The sequence below is a fragment of the Tursiops truncatus genome, chromosome X, assembly GCF_011762595.2.
Source record: "Tursiops truncatus isolate mTurTru1 chromosome X, mTurTru1.mat.Y, whole genome shotgun sequence".
Taxonomy (NCBI): Eukaryota; Metazoa; Chordata; class Mammalia; order Artiodactyla; family Delphinidae; genus Tursiops; species Tursiops truncatus.
Genome location: NC_047055.1, coordinates 38,755,997 through 38,778,703, shown reverse-complemented (window position 1 = coordinate 38,778,703; position 22,707 = coordinate 38,755,997). Strand labels below are relative to the sequence as shown.

Genomic DNA, 22,707 nt, shown 5'->3' with positions numbered 1-22,707 from the left:
TGTATGACAGTCTCTAGGTCCATACATTCTTGTACTAGTTTCACCTGGTCTGAAAATTTGAGGGTAAAGTGGCATGATGGAGGCCATGTCAGAATTTTATTTTATGCCTAGGCTATGGCCTGGTTTTGTGCTCATTTTTCCCCCCTGGGTGCAGCAGCAATTTATTCAGTGGAATTCTCCTTCCCAAGGTCTCACATTACAGGAAAACAGAACCAATAACTACAAGGACAAAAGAGCACCATAATTTCCAACATTCATTTGCGAAACTCCTAAATCTCCTGTTTATCTTTTTTACTGCCTAACAGAGATCTGATTATTTTTAACCTGTTGTGTATATATTGTTAGTCAGTAATTGCTTTACCTTGAGCCATTAAATAGTTTTATCAGATTCTGAATAGCTCTGGATATCGTGCAATTTATTATCCCAAAGGGTTGAATACATTGATGCTGTGGAGTTTACTGACTAGCATTCCTCCAGGAAACATTAATAAAGAGCAGCAACAAATATTGAATTTGGTTTCTAGAAATCTTACTACTCCAAAACAAAAGCTATGACAATAGAAAACTTTAGCATAAACATTTTAATACAATTACAGAATACCCTATTAATCAAATAATATACATACTACAATTTCTGCCTGGCCTGGCAATAGCAATATCTTATTATTTTATTTTCCTCAGTATCAGCACAAATTTAAGGTTGTATAAACACTCAACCTGTTCCAACTGCTTCAAGACTTCTCTTTTATGTCCTCTGAACTTCCTCATAAGTGTCCAAACAACCAGTCTGCTAGTGAACCAGGATAACTGGGTTCTAACTTGAACTTGGGGCTAAAATGGCATCCATCCTAGCTCCTGAATGTAAGTGTGAAACTGAAGTGGACTCAAACCCCAGGCTGGAGAGGGATTATTGCCACCATTAGTGCTGCTCTGGCAGTATGGTGATTTCAGTGGGATCAGCACTGTAGCAGTAAGCGTCATACTAAACCCAGGGTTTGCAGAGTAGGATTAGTATTTAATTTGTTACCCGTGTATAGATAATATGTCCTTGCTTATAAGCAAACAGTGTTGAAGAAATGCCATCTTTGAATGCAGGGAGGAGGCGCATCTTAGACTCTGTTCACAATTATCTTTAAAGGATGAATTTGTTCTCAGATTCAATCAAGATTCAAATTACCACTAAATATAGCACAGTTAAAATTGCATTCATCAAATATTTATTTGACATGTGTTACGTGCCAGGCACTCTGTTAGACATTGTAGTTACAGTGGTGAAAGACCCAGTCCCTAACGTGAAAGAATCCATAGTTTAGTGAAACTCAAGTAAACCAGATAACCTCAAGGGAAGCCTGCACTCGACAGTGTAAAACCTATCTAACGCAGATGAGTCAGGATCTTATAAAAGGAGGTTGAACTTTCTTCTGTAGGTGAATAAAGCTACAGAGCTTTATGGAGACCAGCTAAGGGCCTTTGGCAAAGAGCTCTTTAAAGGCCTTTGGCAAAGGAATTACATGAACATTTTTCCCATTTAGAAAAATTTATCCAGTAGCTGTGAGGGGAATGAATTGGAAGACTGAGACTGGTGGCGTAGAAACCAGTTAGGAGGTTGTTACAGTGATTTCGGTGAAAGACAGTGGTGACAATGAAGCAGTATTATAACAGAAAAGAAATGGGCCTGTTTATTATGTAGCTAATTTTCAAAAAATAAGTCTATTGGCAGAGTTTTTCCATGCAGGGTAAAGGATTGGCATTGATCTGGCTAGAGTGACTGGAACACTATCTTGAAACTCCTTGACCATAACATCAAACTATAATCAAACTCCAGCCCGATACTTCTGAAAGTATGGGCCACAGACCACATGCAGCAAAAGAACCCACAGAACTTGTTAAACCGCAGATTTCCAAGCCCCACCCCAGACATACTGAATTAGGGAATGGGGCCCAGGGAGTTCAATGTTTTAACAAGTTTCCCAGGTAATTCTCATGCATATTAAAGTTTGAGGATCATTGATCTAGCCTGACAGTTTTCAAAATATGATCTGGGAGCACTGGTCCCTGAGATTCTTTCAGGGGCCCATGAGGTCAAAACTATTTTCACAGTAATACGTAGACATTATTTGCAGAATTCACTGTGTTGACATTTACACGGACGGTATAAAAGCAACGGTGGGGAAAAGCTGCTGGCACCTTAGCACCAGTTAAGACAGAAACAACAAGCTACGTTGTATACTATACCTCCATGCATTTACAGTAAAAAGAAAATGCCAGTTTCACTTAGGAATGTCCTTGATGTAGCAGTAAGAATAAGTAATTTTATTAAATCTCTACTCTGTCATGCACAACTTTTTTTTTTGCCTATTCTGTGTGGTGAAATGGGAAGTAGGCACAAAGCACTTGTATGACTGAGTTGTGAGCTGAACTAGCTGTTTTCTCCAAGCAACTCCTTTTTAACTTGAATGAACTACTGACAAACAATGGTTATTCAGCCTTGGGTGTTTGGAAGACCTATTAAACACTCCTCAATCTTCTAATTACATATCTGTGTGAGTACAGATTTACCTTCATATACTTCAACCAGAAAAACAGTTCACAGTAGATCTAGTGCAGAAGCAGATATGAAGATCCAACTGTCTTCTATTAAATCTGACATTAAAGAGGTTTGCACAAATGACAATGCCACTCTTATTATGTTTTTTGGGAAAATAGTTATTTTTGATTTAAAAATGTTAATTATATTAACATATATTTACAGCCGTTATTTTAAATGAATGAATAAATACATGTAAAATTTCTCTGTTAATTTCTAATATGATTAATATGAATAGAAATAGTCTACATAAACAAACGTTCTTTGGAGTCTTCAATAACTTTAAAGAGTATAAAGGAGTCCCAAGTCTAGAAACTTGGAGAAATGCTGATCTAGCCCTTGGGTTCTTAACAATGTGCTAAACAGTACCACTTGTGGAAATCAGAAGAGGCCTGGTAGGACTAGGGTTTTTAATAATAATTCTAAGAATTGTTTATCTGTGAATATGACATGTCATCCACAAATTATGCATCTGTGACCTTTGGAACAGCATGGTTTCTAATTTCCTAGTGTCTTTAATATGCTGTTTCCTGAGGGTTCCAGCTCCTGAGATTTTTTTTGGTGCCATATCAAATCTGTGACCCATTCCCTAATGTAGTATTACCTTCAAAACCTGGGGGTACAGGACAGAAAGAAAGGCAACCTGCTGAACTACCCAGGGCTGTGTGCTTCTGTTTCATTTGTTGGCTTAAAAGGATGCTAATAATAGAAGGTGATTTTGGTCATCTTCACTGCCACCACCCCTCCCTCAAAAAGATGATTTGTAACAGTACAAAAAGTTAAGAACCATTGTTTTAACTGACAGGCAACCTGTACTAAAGCCTATTTCATATTCTGCTATAGACTAGAATTTACCTAAAGACTAGTTAGGAGCATAACATATTAAAGGGATGTGCAGAACTGATTTGTCTGGTTCCCAGTAAACCACAGACATGTATTTCCAGATACTTTTAAGAAATCATTTGTATATTTGTTTGTTGAGGTGCAATGATAAAATTATTTTTTTTTTCATCCAGAGAGCTGCCATGAAGCAGTCAATTTAAGAAACTAAATTTGGTTCATTGGTGACTGGCAATAACTAAAAGGGGGCAAAAAACCAAGTTGTCACAAAACAGGAATTTGAATAAAGAGAGGCTAGTCTGGCTTAAAAGTTTAGATAATTTTTTTTTATTGGTTTAAAAAAATCCCACTTAGGACTGCTTGGTCTGGGGAGCTTTGATATCCCTCTTTGAAATACATTGACCTTCCCCAGTTGCTCAAAGAGTTTGGGCTATGAGGGAGGGGGTGGGGGGGAACCGCACTTTTAAAAGCTACTGTGGACAAAACGAATGTTTAGAAGTTCACTTGAATTGGTTCCAGATTTTCTAATGGAGGAAATGTTTGTTAGAGAATTATGTTGGAATTTGTCACACCTAGATCTTGTTCATTCCAGATACAAGTAAATTCAGAAGTGGTGACCCCATTGTATCATCAGAATGTTGGGCAGTATTGAATGTGAGCTTATTTTTAGAAGAGCTACTTTGGCTTTCAATTGCCTTTATCATTTGTAAGTCGCTCATTGTGAATACTTCTTTCTAATATTAAAAGTGGAAAACTGGTTGAAATAGATACTAGAACAGCTTTCCTCGCCTCCTTGTATTTTGTGTTTGAATGCCAAGGTGCTGTAAGTATGCCATCCATATGCTTAGGATATTTCATATATTGTAAAATATTTTAGACTTTATTTTACATTTTGACATGTTAATATTAAAATGTGGGGGGGGGGGGGAGGAAGATCCAGAAGCACAGAGCTCACTACATGGTTTGCACTTGATAAATAATTTATTCAGTGAATTTGTCTGTGTTCACAAATAAATAAGATTAGACCAAAACCATAATATCATTAGTTTTTTTGAAAGAAATGAATGGGGTTGGCCACCAGCAGGATCCTAGGGTCAAATTTCTATATATTATGAATAATAACTAAAAAGTATTTTTTGCCAGTAGTGCTGAGGATAGATAACCTTTATTTATATTAATTATAATTGAATGATATTTTAATTGAATGATATTGAGTAACAGTAGTAAGAGTTGCTACGGCCTATTTTATTACCTTTGCTCCCAAGATAGACACATGCCAAAACCTTTATTCACTGTTGAACATTTGAAATTGGAGTCTGAATTTTCTCTTCTGCTTAATTATTATCTATTCCTAATCTGTCCCTTCTCCCAAAATACTCTAGATATCAGAGTGAGAATGTGAAAAACTTGAGCCATAGAATGTTGTTAGTGATTTTTAAGTGGGAAGTTCAAGGATTCCCTGTAGAGTGACTGCTACAATGATCCTATCAAGATAAATCCTTTCAAGATAAATTAAAGTTCTGCTGGACCCAGGAACATGTGTTTAAGCAACAAGGACCCAGATTAGCTATTCTTGACCATTAAATTGTTAATTATAAAGTGATGTTAATACACTAGAATTATAAAAATGACAGCTTGTTGTTTTTTTTTTTTTTTTTTGCTTTTCAACTCTGAAAATTTATCAGATACAAAACATTAAAATTTATGTATTTGCATAGCACAGGGAGATCAGTTCGGTGCTTTGTGACCACCTAGAGGAGTGGGATCTGGAGGGTGGGAGGGAGATGCAAGAGGGAGATATGGGGCTATATGTATACATATAGCTGATTCACTTTGTTGTACAGCAGAAACTAACAGCATTGTAAAGCAATTATACTCCAATAAAGACATTTTAAAAGTTTATGAATAAATCCTTGAAACCAAGTGCAGATTTGGAGAGATTCAAATCCTGAAATGACAGCTGTTCTGTGATCAGGGTTTAGGCCATAAAGGTTTGTTGTCCGATTAATGATCAGTTTTCCTCACCAGACATTTTTAGCATGTTAAAGATTTTTCTTTTCTTTTTGGTGGGAATGGGTGCTGTGATTTTTGGAAAAACAATTAAATTAATAGCTGTTTGAAAATTCTATAAGGATAGCAGGAGAGATGTAGTCATATTCCTTTGCCAGAATTGATTTTAGAAGCTTAGTACAGCCCTGCTTCCTTCAGGCAAAAGCTGCAACCCAATGGTCTGATTCCCACTTCAGGGTTATTTTTGCCACGTGATACTTCTTCCCTCCCTCAAACTCTAGTCTGTTTCTGGTTACCAATTTTTAAATAAGGAGTACTACCAAGTTCAGAAATATCAAAACAAGTACAGTTTGTTATATTACAAATTACTGGACATTGAAGGAAATTAAGTTGTCTTTTTTATATAGGAACCTATTCTAGCCCAGTATCAGTTCGGAATGTGATTTGGAAATCCTTTTTTTCTACTACTGGCCATGAAAATGGATATGTACAATTCATTTCGCTTTCTTAGTTCATATTCCTAGTGGTGAATGGCTAATATATAGGAGACATTTGCAAGTGCCTAGAAGGCAGGGACTATATTTTATTCCTTTCTGTAGCCCCAAGGCCTAGCACAGTGTCTGGCATGTGTATAGATACTTATAAAATACTTAATGAGTTTAGAGGTACTGTCTTCTGTATAACTGATCCACGAGAAGATTAATTGAATAGCCTTGATCTTATTAGCACCATGTTTTAATCAGCTGAGCTGTACAACCCATATTTGGCTTCTTAAGCCTGGTACTTTCCAAATGAGATAGTTGTTGTAGCAATATTTTGGATAGAAAAGTGAAAAGCTTGATACCTTGTATAAGAGTCTATGTATTAGTACATCAACATTGGTTTTAAAGATCAACTGTAAGGGGCTTCCCTGGTGGCTCAGTGGTTAAGAATCTGCCTGTCAATGCAGGGGACACGGGTTCTAGCCCTGGTCCGGGAAGATCCCACATGCCACGGAGCAACTAAGCCCATGCACCATGACTACTGAGCCTGTGCTCTAGAGCCCACAAGCCACAACTACTGAGCCTGTGCTCTAGAGTCCATGAGGCACAACTACTGAAGCCCGTGCACCACAATGAAGAGTAGCCCCCGCTCGCTGCAACTAGAGAAAGCCCACACACAGCAACGAAGACCCAACGCAGCCAAAAATAAATAAATAGATAAATAAATTTATAAAAAAAAACAAGAAAGAAACTGCCAAACTTTAAAAAAAAAGATCAACTGTAAGAATGGTTTAAGGAAATAGCGATAATTTTAAAGATTGTTAAAAGTATTTCCGTTTAATACATTATTGTACTACTGTGAGAGAATAAACCGATATGCAAAATTCTGCAGCATAAAGAACATAGATTCAATGATACAGGTTAGGTTTCTGTTAACTGAGCTTGTTTTCTTGAGTGTCTGAACTCCTGTCTTCAAAGAAGATCAATTCTTATAATCACTGAAGAAGTGCTTTGAGTTTCTCCAGGAAGGGATTAGCAATACTTCATCCTTCCAAATAGGCAAAAGATTGTATTTTAATCATCCTGTTGAAAAAATGTCATTCTTCATATTTTCTAAATCTTATTTAAGATGAGAAAAACTTCTGGGCTTTCTGTGCATTTTCAAAGTTGCCTTCAAGTTTCTATTCCTCAACACACCAGAAATCAGAGAAATTAAACATTCAAAATAAGTTCTGAATACGACCACATCTGTGTTTCTTATAATAAATGGCTAACTTTTTATACAGAATATGTTTTGTGATGCTTTCAAAAGATCACTTTCAAAGTCATTAATTTTAATTTGAGAGGTTTGGAATTAGCTGAAGCATAACAGCCTCTTGAATCTCCAATATTTTAAGGACAGGAAGAAAGCTTAAGGGAGAAAAAGGCTCCGCATGCCCGCTGTAGCAAAACACACACACACACACACACACACACACTCTCTCTCTCTCTCTCTCTCTCTCTCTCTCTCTCTTTCTCTCACTCACTCACTCACTCACACGCCCCAGTCAGAAAAAGATTTTTATTCCGTTCCACAAAAAGAAGTCTGATTGTTCTTCTTTGAAGTTTTAGGGTACATATTTTGTGTTTTTAACAATAGCAAATAGGAAAACAAATTTTACTTGGGGCTGTACATGAACTTTGGCTTTTTAAAGTAGGTATGAATAAGTGAAAAGAATAAGCAAAGTAATTTCGTTGTAAGTTTTGGATTGTATACTACTTGTATTTAAGTTTTGACTCGGTAACGTCCAGTGGTGCACTGGAGTCATCTGACTCAGCCAATTGTACCCATATTTTCCCAACTCTACATTCATATGGCCATGGGAGTAGTATTTATACCATGGAAATTGGCACACACTACAAATCAAGGTTTCTTCCACCTCCCCCAAGAGCCAGTTGTTAAACATTTACCACTCCCCATCCCGAATGTACCTATTTAATTTTTATTTTTTACAGTCAAATAATAACTTTAGGTTTCATTGAAGATAGAGAACTGATGTAGAATGGTGGTGAAGAGCAGAGGCACTGAGGCCAAACTGCCTGGGTTCAGATACCAGTTCTGCACGTATTAGCTTGTGTTATCCTAGGCAAGTTAGTCACTCTTATCTCTAATGGGATAATAGCAATGCCTACCTTATAGGGTTGATGTAAGGATTAAATATGTTAATACAGGTAAAGCACTTAGAATAGGGTCTAGTTTATAGATGAATCTTATCTGGCAATTTCAGTTATCCAGAACATAGCCAGGGTTCAGGAAGTAAACAAAAATATCACTGAGCAACCAAACTAAATATCAGAGGGTGGTACTTGCACTGAAGCCCTCAAGCTGTCTCTGGGAGCCTGTTTTATTCTTTGTTTAGATCCAAGCTTGATTGACTTTTCATAGCTGACAGTAGATTAGATGTATAAAATTAGAAAGAGGGGAGAGATGCTGCTAGAAGCAACAAGTGACAACCTCTCTCCCCCAAAGAAAATTACCCAAAGTGAGAACTCAAAAATGAGTCAGAGGGGCTTCCCTGGTGGTGCAGTGGTTGAGAATCTGCCTGCCAATGCAGGGGACACGAGTTCGAGCCCTGGTCCAGAAAGATCCCACATGCCGCAGAGCAACTAAGCCCCTGTGCCACAACTACTAAGCCTGAGCTCTAGAGCCTGCGTGCCACAACTACTGAAGCCCACGCGCCTAGAGTCCGTGCTCCGCAACAAGAGAAGCCCGCGCGCTGCAACAAAGAGTAGCCCCTGCTCGCCGCAACTAGAGAAAGCCCGCGCACAGCAACGAAGACCCAACACAGCCAATAAATAAATAAATAAATAAATAAATTTTAAAAAAAAGAGTCAGACTGGATGATATCTAAGGTCCATTCCAGCTCTCCAAGTCTGTGACTTTGGTGAAAAATCATAACAGTTTGGGGACAAATAACCTAACTACTGTATTAAATAATGGCTTACAAAGATGATCCACTATCAATAGTAAATCATAATCAGTATATCCTAGTTAGGAAAATAGGGCTGTACGGATGCCTTTTTAAAATGTCCGTTCAAAATTGTTGAAATTAAGTATTTGTGTAAAACTTTTTGTTACTTGGGAATTTAACTTATATGGAATACCTAATTCTCTGACAATACCAGATAAAGGAAGGCGTTACTGTAGTTAATTAAGACAGTCTCTGCCCTTAAAATGTTCTTTAGAGAGGGGGTAACAGAGGAGCAAAGAGGGAGCATTTACATTCTCACTTGGAACTCGGGAAAATAACACAGGAGGCAGCATTTGAGCTGGGACTTGAGTAACACATAGACAGGCAGAGAAGGAAGGGGGAGTGTCAGAGCAGATGTAGAGCATTTTAGGCTGAGAGAACAGAATGAGCAAAAGGAAAGTTATGAAGAGTGAATGACACTAGCCGATCCCATGTGGCTGGATCTAAGTGTTCATGAGATGGGGGTGTAGTGGAGGTACATCATACTGGAAAAGTTCGCTTGGGACCAGATAATGTAAGGCTTTAAATGCTAGGCCAAGGAGTCAGAAATTTAATGAGTAATAAGGAGCCATTAAAGACTTTTGAGTAGGGAAGAGGCATGATCCAACCAAGTGATGACAAATGTCAACCAGGAAGGCTGATGAAACTTTAAGGGAAGGGGGAAAATTGGAGTTAGAGTGACCAGTTAGGAGGTTACTGAAGTAGCTCAGGCAAGGAAATTATGAGGGCCTACATTATAGGGCAGCAGGAATGGAACAGAGGATCTGATAATGGGAGATGCCAAGGAAGTATTATCTACATGACAGACTAGGTTAGCAGTGAGTATTCAAATGTGATTCTGAGGTTACTAAACCCGGTGACCAGAGGGTTGTGATGCCATTAAGTGTGATCAGGAACAGTGGAGGGGGAGCAGTTTTTAAATAGTTGCAAGGGTGTAAGGAGGAGGAGATATATAATAATGCTTAGAAATAGATCTTTTATATGATTAGAAAGCTAATTCAATAGATAGTTGGACTACATATAGCATATATGAATATGAATTGGGGCGATTGAGGCACAGCATTGTTCCTTATGTGTAGACAATGTATATTTCTTGACTATCCTTGTTTTTTATTTTTTCTCTTTCCTACCCTAAATTTATTTTATTTATTTATTTATTTATTTTACATCTTTATTGGAGTATAATTGCTTTACAATGGTGTGTTGTTTCTGCTTTATAACAAAGTGAATCAGTTATACATATACACATGTTCCCATGTCTCTTCCCTCTTGCGTCTCCCTCCCTCCCACCCTCCCTATCCCACCCCTCCAGGTGGTCACAAAGCACAGAGCTGATCTCCCTGTGCTATGCGGCTGCTTCCCACTAGCTATCTACCTTACGTTTGGTAGTGTATATATGTCCATGCCTCTCTCTCGCTTTGTCACAGCTTACCCTTCCCCTTCCCCATATCCTCAAGTCCATTCTCTAGTATCCTTGTTTTTTAATCTCCACTTGACCGCAATGGCCAGTATGTTCCTGAGCATCCAGCCCTGCCACCCACCTCATATCTTCTAAAAGAATGAAAACTTACTTCTGTTAGTCAAAAACATTTAGAAGGACACATGTGTGATTTAAAAAGAAATCTTTAAAATTATCATGTATTCCAAAACCTCATTTTTAGAATGATATATGCTTTCAAAAATTATTCAGGTTACAATATCAGAAATGAACGCTAGGTTATATAGTTAATCAAAACTTTATAGCCAGAAATTTTCCTGATAGATGGCTTGTAGTGAAAAGCCAAATAGTGACAAAAGAGAATTGAAATAATTTCTGTGCTTTTAGTGCCAAAGCTAGAAATGTAAAGCCCCCAAATAAAGAGAAAAATGAGCCTCTCTCTTGCAAAATAGCCAGTTCTTTAGGACTATTTGCATTATATACTGATAGAGGAAAGAGATGCAAAGAAGACATTTCAGCCTCGTTCACTTCCCATTGCTTCTGAGATTTTCCTCATGTAAATGGGAAGAGAGTGAGTCGTCAATGTTACCAAACTGAGTAATGGCAAATGAGTCAGCAAAGTTATATAAAAGGGTTTAACTAAATGGCTGTCATATGTAAAAATAATGTCTTTTGGAACTTTAAGGATCTTTAATAATACCCTATGAATATATTTTTTGAATTGGTAACTTCAAGTGAGAAGAGGATCTTGATCTTTCGTAGACTTTGGCCACTGGGGGCCATAAACTTGAGGGATTACTTGCATAATAATTCTGCTATATACATTGCCATTTAAGGTTTGTACTCTTGATTTGATCCACTGAAAGTGTGAATGCTATTAACATTCAAAGAACTCTATTCTCTTCCTAAAGATTATTGGTCTCAGGTCATTTAAACTAGAAGGAATATAAACCGTGATAAGCGTTGGAATGGTGAGAATAGTCTAACATTCACACACCACTGGGAAAGATAATGTCTGTTCTTTATTTTTATCATAAGATTTATAAAGTCAGTAAAGTGGGAGATGTTATAGAGATTTGGCCTTTAGACTAAGACTTATAGATGATTAGACTAAGTAATAAGTTTAGTCTGATTTCAGACTTGACTTTAGTTGGGGTTGAATAGAAACACATTTCTATCAATTTTACATGTTATATTCATTGCTAACCTGATTAGGTCCATGCAAAACCTTAGAGCATCTTGGACAAATTTTATATTGCTCTTGAGGATATAGAAAAATGGCACATGGACATATATATAGGTTGTCCATTTGGGCTTGTAATCATTATTTGTCTCAAATTACTAATCCTGATATGTAGATCCTTATACATTTTAGTAGTGAGCTCATGAGATAGTCTATCACTTCATAAATTGGGAAACATATAGTTAAATAGTTTTGTCTTTCTCAAATCTCAGATTCTCTAGGAGAATCCCCTACCATCCAGGTGACTACTTGTCTTTAAGAAAGCCTTCATGTAAGAGGCAAATTGGGTCCCAAACCCAATACTTTTGAATTATAGGTGGCAAACCTGAGGGGAGGGGAGGTATTTGTTGTATATCATAGCTTCCTTACTAAACTATGAGTTCCTTAAGATCAGTAACCAAGTCTCAGCATGTTTATGTTTCATTGAGTGTCATTTAAAATCATTTTAGCAATTGGATTTTTATACTAAGAATGCTTTACCAAACTAAAACTGAATTCCTTTTCTTTTACAGGTGCAGGAGACATTGTTGCAATCATGATTGGCAATCTGAAAGGCACAAAAATTCTACAGTCTATTCAAAGAGGCATACAAGTAACAATGGTCATTGAAGTAGGGAAAAAACATGGACCTTGGGTGAATCACTATTCAATTTTCTTCGTTTCTGTGTCCTTTTTTATTATTACGGCAGCAACTGTGGGCTATTTTATCTTTTATTCTGCTCGAAGATTACGGAATGCGAGAGCTCAAAGCAGGAAGCAGGTTTGTAATGGCCTTTCTTCCAATTTAAAAATATTTTACTGTTTTAATTGTAGATTCAGTGTCATGCATTTTAATATTCTTCACTTGCTGGACAATGATCCATGCATATGTTTTGTGAAAACTGGTAGTTTTTAAAAGTATGTCACCTTCTATCCTCTGAGATCTCTTATTTTCTGAAATTTGTCTATGGCCTTAATCCTGCCTGGTTAAGTCTTCTAATACCTCATTAGGGAGCACAGCCAGCATTTAAGTATATATGGATGTAAATACATATGTTCATTTACACATTTTTTCTAAATTACAAAAGCATTTCATACGCAATATAGAAAATTTAGAAACTAGAAAGTACAAGGGAAAAAAACCTTCACCCAAAACTCCATATAACAACAACAACAAAACTGTAGTCACCACCCAAAGGTAATCACTGTTATTTTACATGTAAGTGTGTGCCTGTACATTGTGCATTTGCATTTGAGGGCAGGGCTGGGAAGAGAGACTAGGCTGAATGTCATGAGTAGGCAAGTTTAAAGATCTAATTGTGCATCATATAGTACTAGGCTCCAAACAGAGTCACATATTCATAATCTCTCCCATATTTTAACAACTGATGTATAAACAGGTACAAAGTACAGAAATAATAGAACAAAAATACCAAAGCATCATTGAACAGGGAAGAACCTCTGGTTATGTGGCATTGATCCTACCACATTTAAAGTGCCCGTCATTCCTCTTATATCCTCGCTTCTCTTCATTACCCAGCTTAACTTCCATGGCCACTCCCATGCGTACGTCTTCAGTTTCCTTGGCCCTTCTCTCTCTTTTTTAACTTGCTGTCAAAACCCAACCCTGATTAAATCCTACTTCCCACCTACTCTATGCCAGTTCTTTGCTTAGCGGAAGTAGGAGACAAACATTAGCATCTATACAGGCTAATCTCATTTTTAAATTTATAATCACAAACTCAGAGTGAGTTTGCTTACTGCTGCCCAACAATCATGCCATGTTTTCTTAACAATTTCCTCTCCTTTCCTAGGTTACTAATCATACATATTCCTTTCTCCTTAAACCTCCAACACGTCCTCCAACTTTACTCTCAACTTGTATTTTGGATCTTATTCCACTGAGAAAATCGAAGTAATCAAGAGTACTTCCACAAGCTTCTACCACATGTACCCATCTATCTGCATCTGTGTCTATACCCGATATCCTCTGCCTTGTCTTCTGTTGCTGTAGACACCCAAACATGCTATTAATTGCTTCCATTTTCAGAAGAACTTCTCTTGACCCCAGGCCAGAAACCTTGGAGTAAATTCTTTATTCTTCTCTTTCTCTCACTTCCCGCGTAACCTCCATCAGCAAGTCCTGTTGTTTTCTACCTTCATTATATATCAGAATCCGATTACTTCTCACCACTCCCATTGCTTCCACCCTGGTCCATGCCACCGTCATTTCTTAACCTCCTCTCCTTCTCGAGAATTCTCAACACAACAGCAGAGTGGTGTGCCGCTTCTCCAGAATGATTAGTAGGGATTTAAGGCTTTCAGCTGATCATATAGTAGAGGCCAGATTGTATTTTATATGTACTGAGAAGTTCCTCCAAAGGCAGTGAAATTCTGGCCACTTCATGCACTCTATCTCGAATAAGCAAAGATGAACCCAATTTATTTGAGAGTAGGGAAGCAGTGAGGATTTCTATATGGCAAGAAAGTTAATTAAATTTGGGAACAGATGAAAAATTGAAATCGTGTTCTAAAACCTTTGTAAAGATTTAGACACCAGCATGTGGTAATGAGTGATGATTATCTCAATGTTTAAAGTTAATTGACTTCTGTACTTCTCCTTAGAGAAGCAGCTTATCACACTGGTGGCAGGTTCAGCCCGTTACTAGTTGTAGTCAAAAGGATGTTTAAAATTCCTGTGCCAGGCCATTCAATAGTTTCACACTGTGTTAATATTTGGCATTTGTATATAGTGCTGATCTTATCTCTGAAGTTGAAAAGAAATTGGTATCCAGTATGACGAACTATTCCAATGTTATAGTTACAATGACAAGAGTGTTTGGTTCAAAGTTTATAGTTACAGTGACAAGAGTGTTTGGTTTGTGCGTGTTCATGGTGGGGTATGTATTTCTGTATGCCAAGTGCTATATTAAATCTATTAATGTGGTATTAAAACCCACAAGCAAGTAATACAGTTTATAAAGAACTGTCTGGTGTTGCACAAGCTCCATTGGATATTTGACTCCGGTCTCATCACTCAAGTAAATTTCATAGTTTATAATATATCTTAAGAAAATCAACTTCTGTACACATGGTTAAGAATAGCATTAAAACTTCTCACCTCACCAGTACTGAACCAAGGTGGCAGAGTAGAAGGATGTGCTCTCACTCCCTCTTGTGAGAACACCAGAATCACAACTAGCTGCTGGACAATCATCGACAGAAAGACACTGGAACTCACCAAAAATGATATCCCACCTCCAAAGACAAAGGAGAAGCCACAATGAGACGGTAGGAGGGGCGCAGTCACAGTAAAATCAAATCCCATAACTGCTGGGTGGGTGACTCACAGACTGGAGAATACCTATACCACAGAAGTCCACCCATTGGAGTGAAGGTTCTGAGCCCCACATCGAGCTTCCCAACCTGGGGGTCCAGCAACGGGAGGAGGAATTCCTAGAGAATCAGACTTTGAATGCTAGTGGGATTTGACTGCAGGACATAGACAGGATTGGGGGAAACAGAGACTCCACTCTTCCAGGGCACACACAAAGTAGTGTGTGTATTGGGACCCAGGGGAAGGAGCAGTGACCCCATAGGAGACTGAACCAGACCTACCTGCTAGTGTTGGAGGGTCTCCTGCAGAGGTGGGCAGTGGCTGTGGCTCACCGTGGGGACAAGGACACTGATGGCAGAAGCTCTGGGAAGTACTCCTTGGCGTGAGCCCTCCCAGAGTCCACCACTAGCCCCACCAAACAGCCCAGGTAGGCTCCAGTGTTGGGTCGCCTCAGGCCAAACAACCAACAGGGAGGGAATCCAGCCCCACCCATCAGCAGTCAAGTGGATTAAAGTTTTACTGAGCTCTACCCACCAAAGCAACAGTCAGCTCTACCCACCACCAGTCCCTCCCATCAGGAAACTTGCACAAGCCTCTTAGATAGCCTCATCTACCAGAGGGCAGACAGCAGAAGGAAGAACTACAATCCTGCAGCCTGTGGAACAAAGACCACATTCACAGAAAGATAGACAAGATGAAAAGGCAGAGGGCTATCTACCAGATAAAGGCGTACCGCAAAAAAAAAAACAACCCAAAACAATTAAGGAAATGGTCATAGGAACATACATATCGATAATTACCTTAAACAGAAATGGATTAAATGCTCCAACCAAAAGACACAGGCTTGCTGAATGGATACAAAAACAAGACCCATATATATGCTGTCTACAAGAGACCCACTTCAGACCTAGGGACACATACAGACTGAAAGTGAGGGGATGGAAAAAGATATTCCATGCAAATGGAAATCAGAAGAAAGCTGGAGTACCAATACTCATATCAGATAAAATAGACTTTAAAATAAAGAATGTTACAAGAGACAAGGAAGCACACTGCATATTGATCAAGGGATCAATCCAAGAAGAAGATATATCAATTTAAAATATATATGCACCCAACATCGGAGCACCTCAATACATAAGGCAACTGCTAACAGCTCTAAAAGAGGAAATTGACAGTAACACAATAATAGTGGGGGACTTTAACACCTCACTTACACCAATGGACAGATCATCCAAACAGAAAATTAATAAGGAAACACAAGCTTTAAATGACACAATAGACCAGATAGATTTAATTGATATTTATAGGACATTCCACCCAAAAACAGCAGATTACACTTTCTTCTCAAGTGTGCATGGAACATTGTCCAGGATAGATCACATCTTGGGTCACAAATCAAGCCTCAGTAAATTTAAGAGAATTGAAATCATATCAAGCATCTTTTCTGACCACAACACTATGAGATTAGAAATGAATTATAGGAAAACAAACGTAAAAAACACAAACACATGGAGGCAAAACAATACATTACTAAATAACCAAGAGATCATTGAAGAAATCAAAGAGGAAATCAAAAATACCTAGAGACAAATGACAATGAAAACACGATGATCCAAAACCTATGGGATGCAGCAAAAGCAGTTCTAAGAGGGAAGTTTATAGCTATACAAGCCTACCTCAAGAAACAAGAAAAATCTCAAATAAACAATCTAACCTTACACCGAAAGGAACTAGAGAAAGAAGAACAAACAAAACCTGAAGTTAGCAGAAGGAAAGAAATCATAAAGATCAGAGCAGAAATAAATGAAATAGAAACTAAGAAAACTATAGCAAAGATCAATAATACTATGAGCTGGTTCTTCGAAAAGATAAACAAAATTGATAAACCATTAGCCAGACTCATCAAGAAAAAGAGAGGACAGAAATCAATAAAATTAGAAAGAAAAAGGAGAAGTTACAACAGACACCGCAGAAATACAAAGCATCCTAAGAGACTACTACAAGCAACTGTATGCCAATAAAATGGACAACCTGGAAGAAACGGACAAATTCTTAGAAAGGTATAACCTTCCAAGACTGAACCAGGAAGAAATACAAACTATGAACAAACCAATCACAAGTGATGAAATTGTGAAATTAAAAATCTTCCAACAAACAGAAGTCCAGGACCGGGCTTCCCTGGTGGCACAGTGGTTGAGAGTCCGCTGGGCGATGCAGGGGACACGGGTTTGTGCCCCGGTCTGGGAAGATCCCACATGCCACGGAGCACCTAGGCCCGTGAGCCACGGCCGCTGAGCCTGCGCGTCCGGAGCCTGTGCTCCGCAATGGGAGAGGCCACAACAGTGAGAGGCCCGTGTACCGCAAAAAAAAAAAAAAAATGTCCAGGACCAAATGGCTTCACAGGTGAATTCTATCAAACCTTTAGAGGAGAGCTAACACCCATCCTTCTCAAACTCTTCCAAAAAATTTCAGAGGAACACTCCCAAACTCATTCTATGAGGCCACTATCACCCTGATACCAAAACCAGACAAAGATACTACAAAAACAGAAAATTACAGACCAATGTCACTGGTTAATATAGATGGAAAAATCCTCAGCAAAATACTAGCAAATAGAGTCCAACAACACATTAAAAGGCTCATACACCATGATCAAGTGGGATTTATCCCAGGGATGCAAGGATTCTTCAATATACGCAAGTCAATGTGATACACCATATTAACAAATGGAAGAAGAAAAACCATATGATCATCTAAATAGATGCAGAAAAAGCTTTTGACCAAATTCAACACTGATTTATGATAAAAACTCTCCAGAAAGTGGGCATACATGGAACCTACCTCAACATAATAAAGGCCATATACGACAAATCCACAGCAAACATCATTCTCAATGGTGAAAAACTGAAACCATTTCCTCTAAGATCAGGAACAAGACAAGGATGTCCACTCTCACCACTATTATTCAACATAGTTTTGGAAGTCCTAGCCACGGCAATCAGAGGAGAAAAAGAAATAAAAGGAATACAAATTGGGAAAGAAGAAGCAAAACTGTCAGTGTGTGCAGATGACATGATACTATACATAGAGAATCCTAAAGATGCCACCAGAAAACTACTAGGGCTAATCAATGAATTTGGTAAAGTTGCAGGATAGAAAATTAATGCACAGAAATCTCTTGCATCCTATACACTAATGATGAAAAATCTGAAAGAGAAGTTAAGGAAACAATCCCTTTTACCATTGCAACAAAAAGAATAAAATACCTAGGAATAAACCTACCTAGGGAGACAAAAGACCTGTATGCAGAAAACTATAAGACACTGATGAAAGAAATTAAAGATGATACCAACAGATGGAGAGATATACCATGTTCTTGGATTGGAAGAATCAATATTGTGAAAATGATTATACTATCCAACACAATCTACAGATTCAATGCAATCCCTATCAAATTACCAATGGCATTTTTTATGGAACTAGAACAAAAAATCTTAAAATTTGTATGGAGACACAAAACACCCCGAATAGCCAAAGCAGTCTTGAGGGAGAAAAACGGAGCTGGAGGAATCAGACTCCCTGACTTCACACTATACTACCAAGCTACAGCAATCAAGACAATATGGTAGTGGCACAAAAAGAGACACATAGATCAATGGAACAAGATTGAAAGCCCAGAGGTAAACCCACCCACCTATGGTCAACTAATCTATGACAAAGGAGGCAAGGATATACAATGGAGAAAAGACAGCCTCTTCAATAAGTGGTGCTGGGAAAACTGGACAGCTACATGTTAAAGAATGAAATTAGAACACTCCCTAACACCATACACAAAAATAAACTCAAATGCATTAGAGATCTAAATGTAAGACCAGACACTATAAAACTCTTAGAGGGAAACATAGGAAGAACACTGTTTGACATAAATCACAGTAAGATCTTTTTTGATCCACCTCCTAGAGTAATGGAAATAAAAACAAAAATAAACCAATGGGACCTAATGAAACTTAAAAGCTTTTGCACAGCAAAGGAAACCATAACCAAGACGAAAAGACAACCCTCAGAGTGGGAGAAAATATTTGCAAATGAATCAATGGACAAAGGATTAATCTCCAAAATGTATAAACAGTTCATGCAGCTCAATATTAAAAAAACAAACAATCCAATCCAAAAATGGGCAGAAGACCTAAATAGACATTTCTCCAAAGAAGACATACAGATGGCCAAGAAGCACATGAAAAGCTGCTCAACATCACTAATTATTAGAGAAATGCAAATCAAAACTACAATGACGTATCACCTCACACCAGTTAGAATGGCCATCATCAGAAAATCTACAAACAACAAATGCTGGAGAGGGTGTGGAGAAAAGGGAACCCTCTTACACTGTTGGTAGGAATGTAAATTGATGCAGCCACTATGGAGAACAGTATGGAGGTTCCTTAAAAAACTAAAAATAGAATTACCAAATGATCCAGTAATCTCACTGCTGGGCATATACCCAGAGAAAACCATAATTCAAAAAGACACATGCACCCCAATGTTCATTGCTGCACTATTTACAATAGCCAGCTCATGGAAGCAACCTAAATGCCCATTGACAGATGAATGGATAAAGAAGATGTGGTACATATATACAATGGAATATTACTCAGCCATAAAAAGGAATGAAATTGGGTCATTTGTAGTGATGTGGATGGATCTAGAGACTGTCATACAGGGTGAAGTACGTCAGAAAGAGAAAAACAAGTATCGTATATTAACGCGTATATGTGGAACCTAGAAAAAGGGTACAGATGAACTGGTTTTCAGGGCAGAAATTGAGACACAGATGTAGAGAACAAACGTATGGACACCAAGAGAGGAAAGTGGCGGCAGGGTGGGGGTGGGGGTGTGATGAATTGGGCAATTGGGATTGACATGTATACATTGATGTGTATAAAATTGATGACTAATAAGAACCTGCTGTATAAAAAAATAAAATTAAATTAAAAAACTTCTCACCTTTTAGAGAAGGCTTTTGAGAGGGCATTTTCCACTCCTTAATGGGTTATATCTGTTTATCCTTTGGTGACTAAAGGATTAAATATATGACTGATAATCGCTTTTGCTTGTATATACTTGAGAGTGCTGAAATGTCATTTACATATTATTTAATTTTCCTGACTTCTTATTTTTAAAACATAAAGCTTGATGCATATGATAGTTATAACTATCACTAAATATTTAACTGCATTATACCCATTTTGCTGGTAAAAATAATACTGAAACTGAGTAATGAAAATTTACCTTTGTTAAAATTCATTAGAATGTTCAGGAGTGTCTTCCCTCTGAACCATTATGACACATAGTAGATAATGTCAGGCAAACTGATAAATGTATAACCATAAATTTTGATGACCATAATGCCCAATTATAATGGACAGCATATAGTGGTCGTATGCCTGACATTCCGTAGTATGATGTGTCAGAACACACATCATCCCTGTTTTTGTGGATAGAAAGCTTTTAAAGAAGATGAAAAATATCAATGGGTTGTGAATGAAAATAACATATTAGGCATTATATGGTGGATTCATGTCTTCACTGGGAACAACCCTAACCTAAGACAATGAAGATTATGGAAAACCTTCTGGCATGCTCAAACTAAACCGAGTTTGGGAGCCACCATTATCCACTTGACTCTGGCATGAGACACCCAGCATTTTTGGGATACAGTGCATGTACCTTAACCTTACTCAAGCAGTCCATACTCAGTGGAAACAAGGTATGTGTTGGATTAAATATTGGCCAGTGAAACAAAACAGGGCTCTAGGTGAAAGAGAAGCTGGCCTTCATATAATGGAACAAGCTGAATTTACTTTTAATGAAAACTGTCTTTCAGAAGAAAAGAAGTTACTCTCTGAAATAGATTGGTAGGAATCATCTTCCAAGAGCAGAGAAAAGAATGGGAAGCCACTTGGAAAGCTGATAAAAACTTAGTTATATGGTCACACAGACCCAATACATAATGCTAGAGAATGTTAGCACTCAACACTTGGGAAGAGCGTATACTCTGACACAACAGGGTCTGTTAACTATTTTACTCCAAATGGGGACCCAAGTAGTCATGGGGTAATGACCTTCCAATTTTAGTTATGGAAGTTCAGGAAGAGCATCTTTTTTAAAAAAAATAATAAATTTATTTATTTATTTATTTATTTTATTTTTGGCTGTGTTGGGTCTTCGTTTCTGTGCGAGGGCTTTCCGTAGTTTGTGGCAAGCGGGGGACCACTCTTCATCGCGGTGTGCGGGCCTTTCACTGTTGCGGCCTCTCTTGTTGTGGAGCACAGGCTCCAGACGCACAGGCTCAGTAGTTGTGGCTCACGGGCCCAGTCGCTCCATGGCATGTGGGATCCTCCCAGACCAGGGCTCGAACCCGTGTCCCCTGCATTGGCAGGCAGACTGTCAACCACTGCGCCACCAGGGAAGCCCCAGGAAGAGCATCTTTGAGACACATGCAGAGCCATAAACTTTCTGGGTGAAATTGTAACTTACATTGCTGATCTCTGACTCACCTCTCCGAAAGGATGGACCAAAATAAGATGAGTTATAGGAATAGGAATAATACTGAATGATACCCATGTATTCCCCATGGGAGGGAGACAGCCTTGCTGCACGACAGTCAGTGGGAAAACTGTGTAATAGTGTGAGTTGAGACAAATGATTGACTTTGTCCTCAGCTAACATGGAACCTAGAAATGACAGAATCATCACCACTGGTGGTAACACTTGTCCATAATAATATCTGGTATGTGGTCAAAGAACAGTTTCTTCTAGGAAGATTTAATAAACACTTCTGTGATACTTCCTGACTTCTTTTGTAACCAGATGAAACTGTATCATAACCATACTGTGATATGGCGTAATACTGGTATTGTTGGTAAGGTTCAACTGCCTTATATAAATACATCTTATGATAATGAAATGTATTGGGAAGCTGAACTAAAACCTCCCCAGGATGTGATACCAATGGAGAGTGACTGGCCTGAGGAAGAATTAGATATAGTTTATTACTTTAAATAGCTCTGTACAAGTTCATCCCAAAGTTCAAGTGGCCATAGATCAAGGGAGTAAAGAGATAATTAAATTGGTACATCAATATAAAGATGTTTTAAATGGTCTTATAGATGGGAAGAATTATTTCTTTGAGCCTATTTTCATCCTTCATTGCCTTCTGCAAGTATTAGATATGGTTATGTTGTTCTTCCTTACTTTATATATAAATGCTGTACTAATTGTAAAAGCCCAAAATGACTGTTTTGTTGTTAAAAAGACCATGATTGAGAGAGAGAATAGATTGTAAGGAAAGAGACAACACAGTAGATCTAGCTGCTTACTCCTTGAAAGTCTCCAAGGAAACCGTGCTTGGCCCTTGGCCAGCCCTGGGAATGTGGTCGTCAAATGGTTTTATTTTCTTTGTTTTGTTTTGTTTTGTTTGCTTTTCTGTTTTCTTCCAGTTTTATTGAGATATAATTGACTTATAGCACTGTATAAGTTTAAGGTGTACAACACAATGATTTGACTTACATACGTCCTGAAATGATTAAACGCAGTAGGTTTAGGGAACATCCATCATCTCGTGTAGATACACATTAAAGAAATAGAAAAAAATATTTTTTCCCTTGTGATGAGAACTCCTAGGATTTACTCTCTTAATAACTTTCATTTATAATATATAGCAGTGTTAATTATACTTGTCATGTTGTACATTATATCCCTAGTACTTACTTATCTT

General features: G+C 38.0%; 1 protein-coding gene across 2 annotated transcripts in view; it reads left to right on the top strand.

Annotated features, from left to right (window-relative positions):
• Positions 1 to 22,707, top strand: part of RNF128 (ring finger protein 128) — a 98,539-nt gene that overhangs the window by 53,376 nt on the left and 22,456 nt on the right. For both annotated transcript variants that reach the window (XM_019949490.3, XM_019949489.2), the window contains exon 2: positions 12,124 to 12,371. In XM_019949490.3, coding sequence (XP_019805049.1) covers positions 12,124 to 12,371 — 248 coding nt within the window. The remainder of the gene's footprint in view (positions 1 to 12,123; positions 12,372 to 22,707) is intronic.